We start from the raw sequence: 15,488 nt of genomic DNA on the forward strand, positions 1-15,488 counted from the left end.
GTCAGAGAGCTCCTGGTGAAGGTGTGATAGCTTCTGGTGAAGGTCTGACATCTCCTGGTGAAGGTGTGACAGCTCCAGGTGAAGGTGTGACAGCTCCTAGTGAAGGTCTGACAGCTCCTGCTGAAGGTCGGAGAGCTCCTTTGAAGGTCTGACAGCTCGTGAATGTCTGACAGCTTCTGGTGAAGGTCTGACAGCTCTCAGAGCGTCAAATTTACGTGGCTAGAGGGTGGTGTGCAGAAAGGAGACAGAGGAGTCCTGTAAAAGTCCCTTGATTGGCATAAAGGGAGAGCGTGCATCAGGCGTGTGTCCAACGCAGTCTCCCAACCACTTGGATCAAGTAGCCTTCTTTTCTTCTTTCCCGGCTGCATTTTCTTTCATTCCCTTTCCCCCTTGGCTGAGCTACTTGGAAGGTACTCGGGACTTCCCGATCTGCCCATCATGTCCCCCTCATTACGTGCCCTCTATAAAACACACGATCCACGATCATTTCAACTAGCTAAATCAATTGATATTTTTAGTGAGCTTTACTGATTGACATGGACTGCTCCTCAGCCAAGGCCATGCTAAACTCCTGAACTTAGGGAAGAAGAACAAAGACTTTATAGGGTTGTGAGAGACGAGGTGACATTTTGCTGAAGCCAAAAGATTATTCAGCTAAAGAATGAAAGCTGTTGGTTCTATGTGTTGTTGTTTGTGGTTTGGATATATTCTGGTTGGTTTGTTGGGTGTTGCTGGAGAGGGGCGGGGTTGAAGCCCTGACTAAAAAGGAATTCAGATGATGGGGGAGTAGACAGAAAAGCAGGTGGTCAGGAGAGAATGGAAGTGCCCCAGTACCGAGCCAATGGGAAAGGGGACAGGGTCTGCCCCAGCCGGGAAATGCCCGAAAATTTTCCACTTTGTTGGAAGGTGTGTGTGTTCTGCTCTCGGGAGGGACATGCAAATTCGGCTCGGCTGAATCGGTATGAATGAACAGTTGTTGCCCTCATTTTTAAAAGTGTTAAGTTTTCTTTTATAGTTCTTTTGAAAGTTTTAAAGTTCTCATAAAACTTTCTTAGCCTTCTGATAATGTTTACATATTTCTACTAAAGTTCTCATGCACTGTTCATGCAAATAATGATTGTTTTACATTCTTCTTTGTGGGAGGAGAAAATTAATAGACTGTTAGTTTGACCAGTGTGGTTACAGAAGTGGCAATTTCATCCTCCAATCTACTGCCACTTTTAGAATTCTATATATTGCAAAGTCAGAAATAAAATTAACTCTTTTTCTCTCTTGAACTCATCAAGCTTCTGTGTACTCCTTTGGTGCCAAATAGCAACAAAGTTTCTTTTTGCTTTGAAGACTTTGTCCCCATTTAATTGTGTCAAAAAGCCTGTTCATTTCTAACAGGATTATAAATATTAAGTTCTTCACCCAGGGCAGATTTAAAGCCCAAACTCCCATGTCACGTCCCCCAGACTTCCGGAACATCGCCAGAGCTCCCCCAAACCCTCCTGTCAGCCCCTGGAAACGCCCCAGAGACCTCCCAATCCCTGTTTCAACCCCGCAGCTGCCTGTAACTCCCCCAGACCCCACCCCAGCTGCCCATAACTTCCCCAAAGCCCCCCCAAGCCCCATATCACATTCCCTGACCTCAAACAAACCCTTATTCTCCCCCCTGCCCCCCTGCAATTTCACTCACACACGGCCATGGCCTGAGGGGACACGCTGGTGGTCTTCAGGTGGGAGCTGGCCAGGGCATCCTGACCAAAGACCTGCGGAGCTTCAGCCTTTGCAGGGGAGGCTGGCAGCAGCTGCACCCCCAAAACAGCCCCTGCAGCCCCCTCAGCCATGCAGCTGCACTGCTGGATGACTGGCTCTACGTGTCTGGAGGTGCAGGGGGGGCTCGGGGCATCCTAGGGTGGGCTGGTGGGATTTTCAAGAGGCTACAGGGCCAAGGGGCCTGGAGGATCTGGAAGTGCTGGGGGAATTTGGGGAAAGGGGAGGTTGGAGGGTTTTGGAGAGCTGTGTCATGACTGGCTCTATGTGTTTGGAAGTGGGAAGGGGTATCAGGGGGTCCGGGGCAATTTCTCGGGGGGCTTTGCAGGGACTATAGTGGCTGGGGGAGCTTCAGGGCATCTTGGGGGTGTGGGAGCATTTTGGAATGAGAGGGTATACGGGAGGGCTGGGGGGCAACGTGTTCTATGTCTTTAGAAGTGGGGAGGGGACTGGGGGCCGATTTTGGAGCCTCCACTGATTACTGGGTGCCCCCCTCCAGCAAAGGGCCAAGGCTGTTTTCTCCTCCCATCTGGGAGGGGGGGTGAGCTTTGAGGATCCCATCTTCAGTCGGGGGGGTCCCTTTGTCACTGAAACTGTGTGAAAATGAAACATCTCCAACAGCAAATTCAGGGTTAGAGAATCAAAGGCGTTACTTTATACTGGTCAGGACGTGCAACAGAAATCATTGCATCTACACATTGCCCGGGTGTGCAGCCAGCAACACACGGGCAGGAGGACACAGATGGCGCTTCCTGGCTGGGAGAGGGCTTGTGGCCATCTCCAGGCACCGGTCTGACAGGGATCCCCACAGCTCCAGCCCTGCACAGCCACTCTGTCGCCAGCACAAAGGCTTCAGCAGAACCAGCAAAGGCCAAGGGGCTACTTTTCCCTTCCCCACTGCTGGCCTGGGCCGCTTGCTGAGCACAAGGACCCGTTTTCCCCTCTACCCCTGTGCTCTGCAGACCCTGGGCAGCAAATGAAAGATTCTGGGAGTCTGTCTATTACAACATATCCTACATTTTTATGCTAAGGAAAAAGGAAAATAAGGAAAGAACAATGTTGAACAAATGAAACATTGCTTCTGGCTCAGGTGACCCCAGCAGACAGAGCTTCTGGGATCAGCTCTCTGCAGAGCTCCAGCAGTGCAGCCAGCTGAGCCCTGAGAGACGAGGCCGTGTCCTCCATGCCCTGTGGAGCTGATCACGCAGGCTGTCGAAGATGGAATATCGAGCTCTCTCTACTGCCTGGAGGACGTACAGTGTTTGAATTGCCAGGCTTCCGACGGCGACGCTGATGTCATCTGCCATGCCTTCAAGGGCTGAAAGAGAGAGGAACAGAGCCATGGTCAGTTCCCGGATCTGAGGGGACCCGAGGAGACCCCCGTTCCAGGGCCGTGCCAGCCGGCTCTAGCCATGGCCAGCAGGGAGCAGGGACCAACAGGATCAGCCCGAAGCTGCTGGCCACGAATCCCCCAGGTGGCCCTGACGTCTCTGTGTGCTCTGCCCACACCGCCCCTCGTCCGCACAGGGAGCAGAGCCCTCGGCAGCCGGGGCAGGGCTTGCAGCTCCCCCGCCAGCCCCCGCTGACAGCCCGCTGCCCTCACTCACCCTCACAGATGAGCTGGAGCTCTTCCTTCTTCCCCCTGAGGTGCTGCCCGGCCATCCCTGTGAACACAGAGCCTGTCACGGCCCAGCGGCACAGCTCCCTGCCAGCGGCGCTGCCAGCCCTGTGGCCACACGGCCTCCTGGCCCGGCAGGGCTCAGCCCGGGCCCTTGCCGCACGCTGCCGGCCCAGGGCACGGTTGCGAGAGGGCGGCAGCAGCGCCGAGGCCAGGCGGGGCTCCACGGCGCCGGGCCCGGATGGCGCTGCCGGGGCAGCAGCCGGGGCTGGGGCCGAGCTGCGGCGGGGCGGGGAGGGAAGGGGAGCCCGGGCTCACGGCTCACCGATGAACCTGATGGCCTCCTCTCGCAGGGACTGCTGCGGGCTGTCCAGGTACTGCAGGGCCCGGCGCAGGTGCTCGGCCGCTCGGCTCCTGTCGTCGGCCAGCTGCAGAGAGCGGCAGGAGGGAAGGGTTGGCGCGGGCTCAGCCCCTGTGCCGGGCGCTCCCTGCGCCCAGCCCCGGCCTCCCCTGCCCGCACAGCCCTGAGGCGCGGCCAGCAGCCGCGGGCGCCGGGCTCTGGAGGGGGCAGAGGGGCGGCTGCTGCCCCGGGAGCCGCGGCGCTGCCCCGCCCCGCGGCCCCGCCGGGCCGGGGCTCCATCGGCCCCGGCTCGGGCCCACGGGAGCCTGGAGAAGAGCCCGCGCAGCCTCTGGGTGCAGCAGCGGGCAGGGGCACAGCTGCCAGCCCACACACTGAGCACCGCGCTCAGGGGGCTTCTCCAGCCTGAGGCTGGCACTTCCAGGCCGTCCTTACCAGGCACTCGGTGAACTTCCACAGCTTCTTGTTCTTCACCAGTTTTTGAAGATCCCTCCTCTTCAGGAACTCAGCCACACAAAGCAGCGTTTCCTGAGAAACCTGGAGAGCAGCAGAGATGCGGAGATGGCCCCACAGCCCAGGGCGCAGGACCTGTGTCCCTGTGTCCCTGTGCCAAGGCCTGGAGGAGGCTGCAGCCCACGAGGCGCTAGGGCAGGAGGCAGCTGAGCCCCCTCCCAGGGGGACAGCAGCAGCCCATGAGTCCTCACCTGTGCCACATGCTGATTCTCATCATGGCAGTGGAAGAAGAGTGGCAGCAGGCTCTGGCGCACGTGTGTCTTCAGGGCCTTCTCTTCCTTTTCCAGTGGAAGAGACACCAATGTTTGGAAGAGCAGTATGGAGAGCAGCTGCACATGGCTATTGTCCTGTATGAAAGGAAGAAAAAAAGACCTCAGCATCGGCTGCACGGGGCTCAGCTTGGCTCAGGCCTGCAAATCCACAGGGCACAAAGTGTCCAGGCAGCAGTCAGTGGCCGTGACTGGGGGCAGCGAGCCTTACGTGGTCAAAGAGTGGCAGGAGCGCCTCAACCAGCTGCAGTGCGATGGGGCTGGGTATCAGCATGGCCTTGTCCCAGAAGATAAAGCTGAGGAGCCTGACTGTCATGCTGACTATCTCTCCATCTGCGTCCCACAGGAGCTCCACAAGACTTTCAGTCAGGCTCCACATTTTTTCGCTCTGTGCAGAACACAAGTTTGTGAAACGCCATCCTGCTGCCGCAGGGCCTAGGGGCCAAAGGGCTGTTCCGAAGCACTTGGGCAGTTGAACCAGGAGGCAGGAGAGCTGGGAGCAGCTGCCCCAGCGCCCAAAGCCCAGCCAAGCCCAAGCGACTGCATTCCCAAGCGCAGCCTCAGCCGCTGCCCCCTTCTCACCATCAAGGGATCATCGATGAGCACAAGAAGGGCCCTGAGCGCCAGGCGACGCCTCTCCCTGCACTCGCTCCGCAGGTGCCTTGACAAGATTTGCAGGATTCTCTTAGCACCGCGTTCACTCAAGTTCAGGCACTCAAGAACCTGAAAGGCACAGGGCAGTGACAGGGGACCTGGCCGGCAAGAGCCCGGAACAGCACAGGGCTGGGCCCAGGCAGCAGCGCAGGGCGCGGGCACCGTCCCAGGCAGCTGCGGCTACGAGAGGGCAGAGAGCTGGGAGGCAGCTGAGCGAGGCAGTGCTGGCCATCAGGCTCACCTCCACAAGGAACGCCAGGGCGGGCAGTTCCCAGCGTGGCTCCTGTGTGCTGAGCAGCCGGAGCAGGTCGCGAGCGATCCTTGAGCACAAGGGGATGGAGACACAGGACATCTCCCTGGCAGGAGAAAAAGAAACCAAGACTTTGGGCCGGGGGACAAACCTCTCCCAGGACTGACTCACAGAGGTCTGGCCTTTCCCCAGCATCCTGTAAGGGCCCTGGGCTATTTGGGAGGTGGCTCCTTGTGGGCTCCCTCCTCTCCCAGCCTTTTCCAGTCGGCTTGGCTGTTCCTCGGTGACAAGGCCCTCTGGCCCACGACCACGGGGACTGTGTGGGGCACCCTGGGCACTGAGCACAAATGTCAGAGGCAGTGGGGAGAAGGGGGTCTCACCTGGCCAGCAGACCCACGGCATAGTGGTGGGTGTCAGCACACAGCAGCGTGTCCCAGCCACACTTGCGTTCTATTGCCACCACCACATCCTCGTGCTGCATTTGGCAGAGCAGGGACTTCAGGGTCCGCACTGCAAACCTGCATGCAGAGCAAAGCCCAGGTCACGCTGGGAGCACTGGCTCCTGCCCTGGGCACCTGGCAGGGACAGGAGGACTGGCATGGAGCACCTGTTGGGGTTGGTGGCAAGGCCGTATTGCTGCTGGCATCCCTTCCAGAAGGTATCGACCTCCGCTGGCACATCCAACGTGCTGAAGAACACTTGGAAGAGCAGATGCACAAAGAGGCGGGGGAAATACACGGTCACTACATGTGGGACACAGGGCATCTGGAGGATCTTCCACATCACCACAGTTGCCTGCAAAGGACAGAGCAGCCCGAGACAGTGCTCAGTGCCGAGGTGTCCGTGTGGCAGGGCCCGAGCATGGGAGGGAGAGGCCCGGAGAGACACAGGGGGAGCACCGGGCCTGGTGGCCCTGAAGCTGCCCCGAGGCCAGGTTTCAGCCCAGCGCCTGAGGCAGGGAGATGCAGTGGGGGAAGGAGGATGCAGAGCTGCTGGACAGGTGGCCTTGGGGCCAGCAAAGGCCAGTGTCAGAAACTCACAGCCAGGACAAAGACACCCGTTTTGTCCCCATCGGAGGTGCACGTGCTGTGCTCTGGCCAGCTCCCCAGCACATCGAGGAGTATCAGCTGCGCCGGCTCCGCAGTCCTGGGCGAGCACATGATGCTCTTCCACATGGTCAAAGCAGCTCTGTGGGGTCAGAGCTCTGTCTCAGAGGAGTCTGGGACACAGCACCGTGGCCTGGGCGGCAGCGGGGAGCTGAGCTGGCTGCCAGCCCTGCCTCTGCCCACTGCCCCTCGCCAGCAGCACCCAGACAGCCCAGCCCTGTGGGGACAGGTCCCTGAGGGCCAGCGAGGAAGCATGGCAGAAGGCTCGGGGGCTGACGTGCCAGGGCTGGCAAAGGGAGCAGCCAGAGGGCCCTGGAACTCTCTGTTGGTCAGACACCTGGGACAGGCTGTATAGGCTGATGGGCTGGGGAGCCCTGAGCCCTCTGGGCAGGTGGGCCCCATACCTGTCACAGGATGGGGCCACACGCAGGAGCGTCATTACTACGTCAGCAGGCTGCTCTTTGGTGAGATCCAGCAGGGCCCTGTTCAGCCTGTGCTCAGCAAACTGATTGGCCATGAGCCACTGGTGGATGTACCTCACCATGGCAGGCACCTGGAGAAGGCACGGGGAGACTTGGAAAGCTGCCAGAGGGAGGAATGTCCCCAGCTTCCCCAGAGAAGTGCTTCCCTTGCCACCCCACTGCCATGGCCCTCAAAGCCAGGGATGTTCCACAGAATGCTCCAAGCGCGGTGCTCGGCTGAGCAGTGACAGCAGGCCCAGCCCAGGTGGGGATGGCTGCAGGTACCTGCGCTGTTCTGCGGAAGAGGCCACGGGTGCGTTCCTGCTCTTGTGTGCGCTGCACGGCTGCATCTGGCAAAGAGCGAGCGCAGCCTGAGCTGAGGGGCTGCGGGCGAGGCCGGAGAACACAGCCCAGCCCTGCGCTCCCCAGGTAGGAACAGCCCCGGGATGTCCCAAGGGATGGAGCACGGCTCTGGGGTGTCTGTCCTGGCCCCTATTCCGTCCTGTCCATGGGCATGTCCCCAGGGGATGGGATGGGATGGGATGGGATGGGATGGGATGGGATGGGATGGGATGCAATGGGATGCAATGGGATGCAATAGGATGCAATGGGATGCAATAGGATGCAATGGGATGGGATGTGGCCAAGCTGGCTGCAGCCACCAGCCCTGCAGCCCAGCAGCCCAGCTCTGCCACTCACCCTCCTGCAGAGGCTTGAACCGCACCACCTCTTCAGTCTCCTGTGCTGGGCCAGCTCCAGGGCCTTCTTCCTCTTCCTCCACCCAGGCCAGCTTGGGCACTCTCGGGGATCTCTGCTCCATGTCAGTGACTGGATTTGTGACGACTCACAGGAGAGATGTCTCAGAAATCTCCGAGTCAGCAAGGCCTGCAGTCGTGCCTGGAAGGCACCTTCAAGAGAGAAGCCTCAGGAAGGCTACAGGACAGCAAGTCCTGCACTCTGGTCTCGAGGGCTCCTTGCCACAAGGACAGGAGACTCCTGTCAAGGATTGTGGTCTGGCCTCGAGGGCACTGGTGGCAGGGATGGGAGATGCCTCTGGGGCACCAAGTCCCACGGTCTGCCCTCGAGGACACCTGCAGAAGAGAAGCCTTGGGAAGGCCACGGGTCACCAAGTCCTGTGGTCTGGCCTCGAGGTCAGCTGCAGGAATAGCACCTCGGAAAAGCTCTGGGTCAGACACGAACAAGTGTGCTGTGCGGGGGCTCCTCACGGCACCGCTCTGTCCCGTCCTGTCCCGTCGCGTGCTCCGAGCACTGTGGTGTGGCCTTGTCACCACCAGCTCCTATGTCACCCCGTGTCACAAAGGGCCCTTGGACACGCTGTCCCGTTCCATGCCACGGTGACCATGCTGCACCATGTCACAAAGGGCCCCTGCACGCACTGCCCCCTGCCCTGGGACCACCCCCAGCCCACCCAAAGTGGCTCAGGTTGGAAGGAATCCCTCACCCCAAGTGTCTAAGACACCCCGACAGGATCTTTAGGAACGGCTCAAACCATCAGCAAACGCTGCCCTGCTCTGCGGGCTCAGGGCAGCAGAAGGAGGCCCCAGGGCTGCTGACGCAGCTGCGCTGGGAAGGGCATGGGGCCTTCCACAGAAGCTGGCACGGCCTCCTTGGGACACGTCCTGGCTGGTGGCCATCCTAAGCGTGGCCGTGTGACACAGACGAGGAACGTGTGGGCCAGGGCAGGAATGCTGCTCTGACCCCTTGCGCCCGGGGAGCGCTGACATCAGCAGATGTGGCAGGGTCCCTGCCCAAGCAGACCTGCCACCCCCGAGCCCTGGCAGCACCAGTGCCTGTCTCCTGCCCCAGAGACCTGTGCCCGTGGGGGGCTTCTGTGCCAGAGGGAGCCAAAGCCCACGTGCATTGGGGGCTGCACTCCTGCCTGCAGGGGCTGTTGGCAGGAGCACCTGGAGCAACTGCTGGCAACACTTGGGTCTCTGTCAGAAGCTCTTACTCCATGCTGAAATTATCTTCTCATTGAAGTTATTGCCTTCAGCACAAAACCACCTCAGCGGCGAAGGCACAGAAGAATCTGGCAAGTAAGAATCCTCAGTTCAGGAATGCTTTACTTCCCATTGCTCGACTCAAGTAGTTCCAAAAAGTTGCAAACTTCCCAAATTAATTGGGATGGCCTGAGGAGGTGAAGATTTGTAATTTTGCTTCCCATCTCAAAGCAGCAACTCATTTGCCTTAACTTCATCCACTGAGGGTCACTTTACAGAACATAACACTACACAAAAAAAGGGCAAAAAACAAGGGCCATGCTTTGGTTTTCTAGGAAGGGATGATAATATCCTAATTCTCTTAAGGAATAAAAGCTCTCAAGAAATGAGAGTCCACTCAGTGGTACAAAAGTAGCCCAAAGAAATGAGTAGATTACAAAAGGGCTAATCCTCCCCCTGGTACAGATTTCTAAGTGGCCAGTAAAGTACAGCTCTCCCGTCTTGTTCCCTGCAGGAGAATCAGGACCATGAAGAGGAAAAGTCACAGATATTCTTTCTGCCCTCCATAACCAAAACTGTGCCAAAGCACAGATGCTGCCTTCAAACTGACTCAAATTCCAGCCTAGACCTCTCACCTTCCAGACAACTCCTTCTCCAACACCCCCCCAACACCAACCCCCCCAGACTCCCACACAGAAGCCCTCAACACCCCGCCAGGAGCCCCAGCTGTCCCCATCCCTCCGCAGAGCTTTCCCACCCTCCAGCAAACGCCCTGGTTCCCTGCAGGTGCCGTGGGATGGCACTCAGGAGGATCTGCTCCAAGGCCTTCCCCTGGAGCACGCTCAGGCTGCCAGGCCTATGGATCCTGGATCATCCTTCCCACCGAGCCTTCCCGTGCACGGCTGTTCCATTTGCACCTTTGCGCTCAGCTCGGACTTCTCCACTTCACCAGGAGTGCTGGGAAAGGATGGAGAGCAGCCGGGCAAGCTCTTTCTCCAGCTCCCTCTTTACCCTTGGGGAGGGAGAACATTCCACAGGAAAGCAACTGGTGCCACAAGGAGCGGGTGGCCTCAGGCACCTTTGGGGATGAAACAAGGCCTTTGTTTGACATAAGTAAGCACAAGCAATGCACATGAGTAAACAAGTAATTAGCACAGACATACCTAAGTACTTAGCACCAGTTAGCATAAGAAGAACCTGGTGGCCTAACTTGACATGAGAGTGACCTGACAAAAAGCTTTAGACATAGTCTACCAGAAGAACTAAGGGCAAGTGTGGAATCAGCCCTGTGCAGGGAAGCTGTGATGAAGACTTTGTGCTGCTTTGGGGCATCGAGACCCCTCCTGGCCAGCGCCTGGAAATCAGCTTCAAGTTTGGGAATCAGACACCATGTATTTCTAACCCCCTGCCTATCAAATCACCACAGCCGTGTAAAGAAGGACGGTATGTTTGATACATTCCTACATCAACCCACTTAAATTTATATGTGGCAGAGAAACATTTTAGTGGGTGCAGACCCCTGCCCTCCCGCCAGGTCAATAAAAGGGCTTTTGGTAGACCATACATTTGGCTGCCGATTTGTTTGAACGAGGGAGACCCCTCAGGACTGCTGTATCCTGAGGGAACACCATTGGCCTTGGCCTGTAGGCACCTGCACAAGCTTAAAATCAGCTGCCTCAGCTTCCAGGACCTCTCTTGGCCAGCATCCTGACGTGGATGCAGGACTGCTGTGAGGCACTGCTGGGACCCAGCGGGACAGGACCGGCTGTCTCGTGTCCACGCAGCACCCCTCACACAGCCAGGGCCATCCCAAAACCAGACAAACACTCACTTGTCAGCAGAGGGGAGCAAGGAGCACTGGGCTCCTCTCAGGGTATCTCAGCTGGGCTGGCTCCACAACATGCCCCCACTCTCAGGCCTGCTGATGCCCAGCTGCCAGAAATGCCTACCTTGTTCTCTCCAGGATGTACAGGGAGAGCCAATGAGCAGGATGCCTTGGGAGGCAAACCTTCCCAGCCTTTTCTGAGGCCAGGGACACACCAAGATCAGCCAAGACTCTCCACGCTGCCTGGCCCACACAGCCCAGCTCTGTGCTGGCTCTGGGCCACAGCAGCTTCCACTAAGCAAGAGGCAAATGCACATTGCCAAGAGTTGAAACACAGCAGACAGGGAAGAGGTGAAAAGTGTGTGTGTAAAGGCCTTTTAATTCACAGCTCTCAGAGAGAGCTCTGGGGCTCACGGCTGGACAGAGATGCTCCTGCTCATGCCTCTGTCCAAAGGGGGAACACACCCTGCTGCAGGTGCTTGGGTTGGTCTCTGCAGGTCCAGGCAGATGCCAAACCCGCTCTTCACAGCCTTCTCCCTTCCCTTGCCACTCTGCCACAGAGAGTCAAAGGGGGACCCTTGCACCTACCTCACTGGGAGCTCCCTGGGAAGCACTTTCCTTGAGAAGCAAGCCCTTTTCCTCCAAAGGCATTTCCCCAAATGAAGCTTTCTTGGGCAACACCAACACACTCTTAAGAAAAGCTGGAAAGGCTTAATGATTTCAGGTCCTTTCAGGACAGGCACTCCAGCTGTAGCTCATATTCTCCCAAGTGTGTTTCCAGGTGGAGGTTCAGAGGGGCAGCCCCAGGCCCTCTACAAACACAAGCTGCCTGCTGCCTCTTCACCTGCCTCAACTCCTGCCTGCGGTCACGGCACCAAAACCAGGCTGTTCCAGCCAGAGCCCAGAGCCCTGTTCCCGCAGGAAGCTGTTGCCAGCACCTTCCAGGACTCTCCGCTGTGCATGCAGAGCTTTTCATGCCCGCTCCCAACAGGCTTTGGAAGGCAGAGCACAACCTGGCTGGCTCTGCCACCAGCACAGCCCAAACACTGGTGGAGGAAGAAGTAGCAGGGGTTGTTTTGCGGCCATGCCCAAGAGAAACTGGAAGGGTGCCCTCCCTCTGGTCTCACTTGGTTGGCTTTCTGACTGGCTCTGAGCCTGGGGCTGCCATTGCTCAGTTGTGGGGACCAGAACCACACCCGGGATCCCGGCACTGCCTGACCGTGCTCCAGGCACTCTGTGCAGAGATAAACAGTGTGTATCAAGCTTAAAAGGGGCCTTGACCAAAAGGGCTGCTGGTAAGCTGCTCAGAGACATCTGGTGCACAGCTCAGTCCCTGTGTGAGTAAAGGTTTGGGGCTTGCAAGCAGTCGCCAACCAAGCATGGCCGGAGGGAGGGGGAAGGGTCCATTTGCCAATAGAGCGGCAGGAGGAAGGGATATTTACTGTTCAATTCTGTGACCACTAGTGATCCTGGGGGTGGGTCAAGTGAATCTGGACCTTAATGCTGTGATTCTACTTACTGCTATTGTGCGCTTGTGGTGTCTGGACATTGTGGTTAATGTAGGTGGGTTTTTGTGATTGTGTGAGTGAGTGCCTTTGTGGGCTCAGTTATACGAAGGAGGGGGCGAGTGAGTGAGTGTACCCATGGTGCGGGGCGGGGAGGCTCTGCCCACTAGTGAGGCGGCCAAGTGAGGCCCAGGGTGCCGGCTGGGAGGCTGTGTGGGCAGATAGCGTCCTGCGGGGAGGCAGCTGGGGAGAAGCAGAGCAAGCAAAGAAGTGTGGGTGAGGACACGTGGCATGTTTGAATGTGTTTGTGTAGATTGTGCATGTTTTAACTGTGGCTAGACGAACTGAGAGGATTCCACTGCCTCAGTGGTTCGGGTTTGACCCCTGGGAGTTTGTAAATCCAGTGAATCACTGGATAGATGAAGGGGATGAACGGGTTTATTTAGAGGGACTTTATTGGACCTCAGCTAATGGTAACATAAAGGTAATTTACATCATTTCTCTAGATTGGAAGCAACCCACTGTGGAGAATTTAGAAATTCACGAAGGAGTAAGTGGAATAGCCTGCCTTTGTGGGCAATTCTTGGGAGCCTTGGGCACCTCGAGAGACTGGCACCCTCCATGGGCACTATTGCAGTGCGGAGTTTGTGAGAAGCGTTGGTATTGCTGTTCAGCAGGCGGCGGGGCATATGCTCTGAGTGTGGATGGATGTTTCCTAATTGAGCCCATTTTGAACCTCAGATTTTAAAGCTTGTGTGTGGAAAATCACATCTGGTACCTGTAACCTGGGGTTGCACGTGGGAGGAGAATTGGGAAAGGACTGTGAGGCTTTGTGAAGAGAGTTTTGGGTGGAAGTGAGAAGGAGAAGGAGATAATGGGAACGCACCAGAGCAAAGAAGTTACCCCGAGCTAGCTCTTTAGGGTGTATCTTAACCCACTGGAAAGAAGTCACCAGTAGGGGGGGATTGGAGAACAAGATTTAATCCAACACTGCATGCGGTGGTGGCCATTATACAGGCTGGAAGATTGAGCCAAGTGGCCACCGGCAGGAACTTTAGATTGTAATACCTTGTTGCAGTTAATGCGGTTTTTAAGACAGGAAGGAAGTAGGATGAGGTCTCTTATGCTGATATGTTTCTTGCCTTACGAAATCATCTGGAATGGGAGAGGCACTGTGGGCTCAGCGCTCCCTCAGACCCACTGGTGTTAGCCCTTGAGAAGGAAAACAAAGGAAATAGAGGGCAAATTAAGCAATGTTGCTCAGCGTGCAGCATAGGACAGCCATGTACCAAATCAGATAAGGTCTACCGTGCTGCAGCTCAAGAACAAGATACAATAGATTTGCTGAAAGTGCCTCCTAGGAGACGGGAGGATGAGGATGAGGATGAGGATGAGGATGAGGTGGACTTTCCAAAAAAAGAGGATGCAGGCTTGGAAGGGACATCTACTCAAACCCACTCCCCTCCTGGCAGTCCGGTTTTGTCCAGAACCAGGAGACAAGCAGTGTTACAGGCCGCTCTGCGAGAGGCAGTGGGACCAGAAGGAGGGAGACTGATGGTTAAAGTACCATTCTCCACCCCTGATCTAGAGGCGTGGGAAAGGATTGCTAAAAATTACCACAGCAACCTGACACTTATAGCGAAGCATTTACAATATGTTATCAAACAACACAACCCAGATTGGAGAGACACCCAGGTATTACTGGATACTTTCACTGAAACAGAAAAGCAGCTGATCCTGAGAACAGCAGGGGCTTTGGCAGAGGATCACCGTAAAAGCCAGTGATTGGATGTAAGAGAATTTTTCCCTCTCCAAGGGATCCTAAATGGGATCCAAATATATCGGCAGAGTTTCAGAAATTAGCAGATTATCAAGATTGGATAGCACTGGGAGTGGAGAGAGCTATCCCAAACACCAAAAAATGGTCTGTCCTGTATTCTATTAAGCAGGGGCCTTCCGAGACTCCATCTGAGTTTCTAGAGTGTCTAAGTGATGCTATACATCGCCATGCATCATTAGACCTGGGGTCTGAGATAGGAATTGTGGTGCGGAGAATCACAAATGGGACATCTCGCCATGATCAATATGATCAAGTGAAGCCAATTTTATTGTACAGAGGCCTGTATTTAGAATCAGTTCTGCTGTGCAAGAGTCTCTATCTAATACATGATTGGTTAATCCTAGCTGTTTATGCGTCTAAAATTAAATGCTGGTTGGATCACCCGATTCTTCATGCGTCTTGCTTTGGTTGTCTGGCCCACCCTGAGTTCTCTTTTTTATTTTGCTGACAACTTTGCGGATTCCTCTGACTTCTTCTTTTCCTGTCGTCAAGGATTCACTGACCCCGTTTCTAGAACTGGTTCCTTTGTTACCAGAAGGCTGGACTGTGCATCTGCTGAATGTGTCCATTGTCCTGCAAAAAATCCTCAACAGGGGATGTTCTATTAGTTCCAGAAGCAGGGTGAAATCTATTAGGGTGGGATTTACAGGTGCAGTTAGACATTGGAGTACTGCCAGAGGAAGGAAAAATGGTGGTTAAACTTCTCCAATTAACAGAAGAGAATGAGGACAAAATTCATGAGATGGTGCGGGCAAAACCAAAAAATTAAGGTAAATTGAACATGAAACCTGTAGTAATAAAAACAGTTGATGAGAACCATCCAGTTCAGGTATGACAATACCCACTCTCCCTGGAAGGGAGACAAGGACTGCAGCTGGCCACCCAGGACCTACTTGAGTAGGGTGCCTTAGAACCATGTATGTCCCCCAAAATGCACCTGTTTTACCAGTAAAGAAGTCTGATGGGACTTACAAGCTTGTCCAAGATTTAAGAGAAGTTAACAAAAGAACAGTGAATCAGTACCCAGTAGTGCCTAAGCCCTATACACTACTGAGTAATATCCCCCCAGCACACCAGTGGTTTAGTGTGACAGACCTTTAGTGGACAGACCTTTTGGGCATGTCCACTGGCAGGAGAAAGTAGGGATATGTTTGCCTCTGAATGGGAGGACCCCGATTCAGGGAGAAAGCAACAGCTTCGGTGGACTAGGTTACCACAAGGGTTTTCCAAATCCCCAAACCAAACAATTCTCCATCAAACCTGAGATAAAGATCATCCAGTATGGAGACGATTTGCTTCTCTCAGGACGGGAAGAAAACAAAGTTCGAGAATCCACCATAGCATTGTTAAGTTTTCTGGGGAGCCAAGGA

General features: G+C 55.7%; 1 protein-coding gene across 1 annotated transcript; it reads right to left on the reverse strand.

Moving 5' to 3' along the window:
• Positions 1 to 5,727: 5,727 nt before the first annotated feature.
• On the reverse strand, positions 5,728 to 7,076 carry LOC137467436 (maestro heat-like repeat-containing protein family member 9). Its single transcript, XM_068178939.1, has 3 exons — positions 6,931 to 7,076; positions 6,461 to 6,608; positions 5,728 to 6,215 (listed from the first exon to the last, which is right to left on the reverse strand). The coding sequence occupies exons 1-3, from the start codon at positions 7,068 to 7,070 to the stop codon at positions 5,919 to 5,921; spliced, it is 585 nt and encodes a 194-aa protein (XP_068035040.1). The 5' UTR covers positions 7,071 to 7,076; the 3' UTR covers positions 5,728 to 5,918.
• Positions 7,077 to 15,488: the final 8,412 nt, after the last annotated feature.

Source organism: Anomalospiza imberbis, unplaced genomic scaffold (genome assembly GCF_031753505.1).
Source record: "Anomalospiza imberbis isolate Cuckoo-Finch-1a 21T00152 unplaced genomic scaffold, ASM3175350v1 scaffold_63, whole genome shotgun sequence".
Lineage (NCBI taxonomy): Eukaryota > Metazoa > Chordata > Aves > Passeriformes > Viduidae > Anomalospiza > Anomalospiza imberbis.

Bases quoted from the DNA above. Each gene is read 5' to 3' on its own strand.
- LOC137467436 (XM_068178939.1), bottom strand. From the start codon at position 7,070: ATGGTGAGGTACATCCACCAGTGGCTCATGGCCAATCAGTTTGCTGAG. The intron at 6,609-6,930 runs GTATGGGGCCCA...CTGACCCCACAG, and splicing joins GTGGCCCCATCCTGTGACAG to AGCTGCTTTGACCATGTGGA. The intron at 6,216-6,460 runs GTGAGTTTCTGA...TGTCCTTTGCAG, and splicing joins CGGGTGTCTTTGTCCTGGCT to GCAACTGTGGTGATGTGGAA.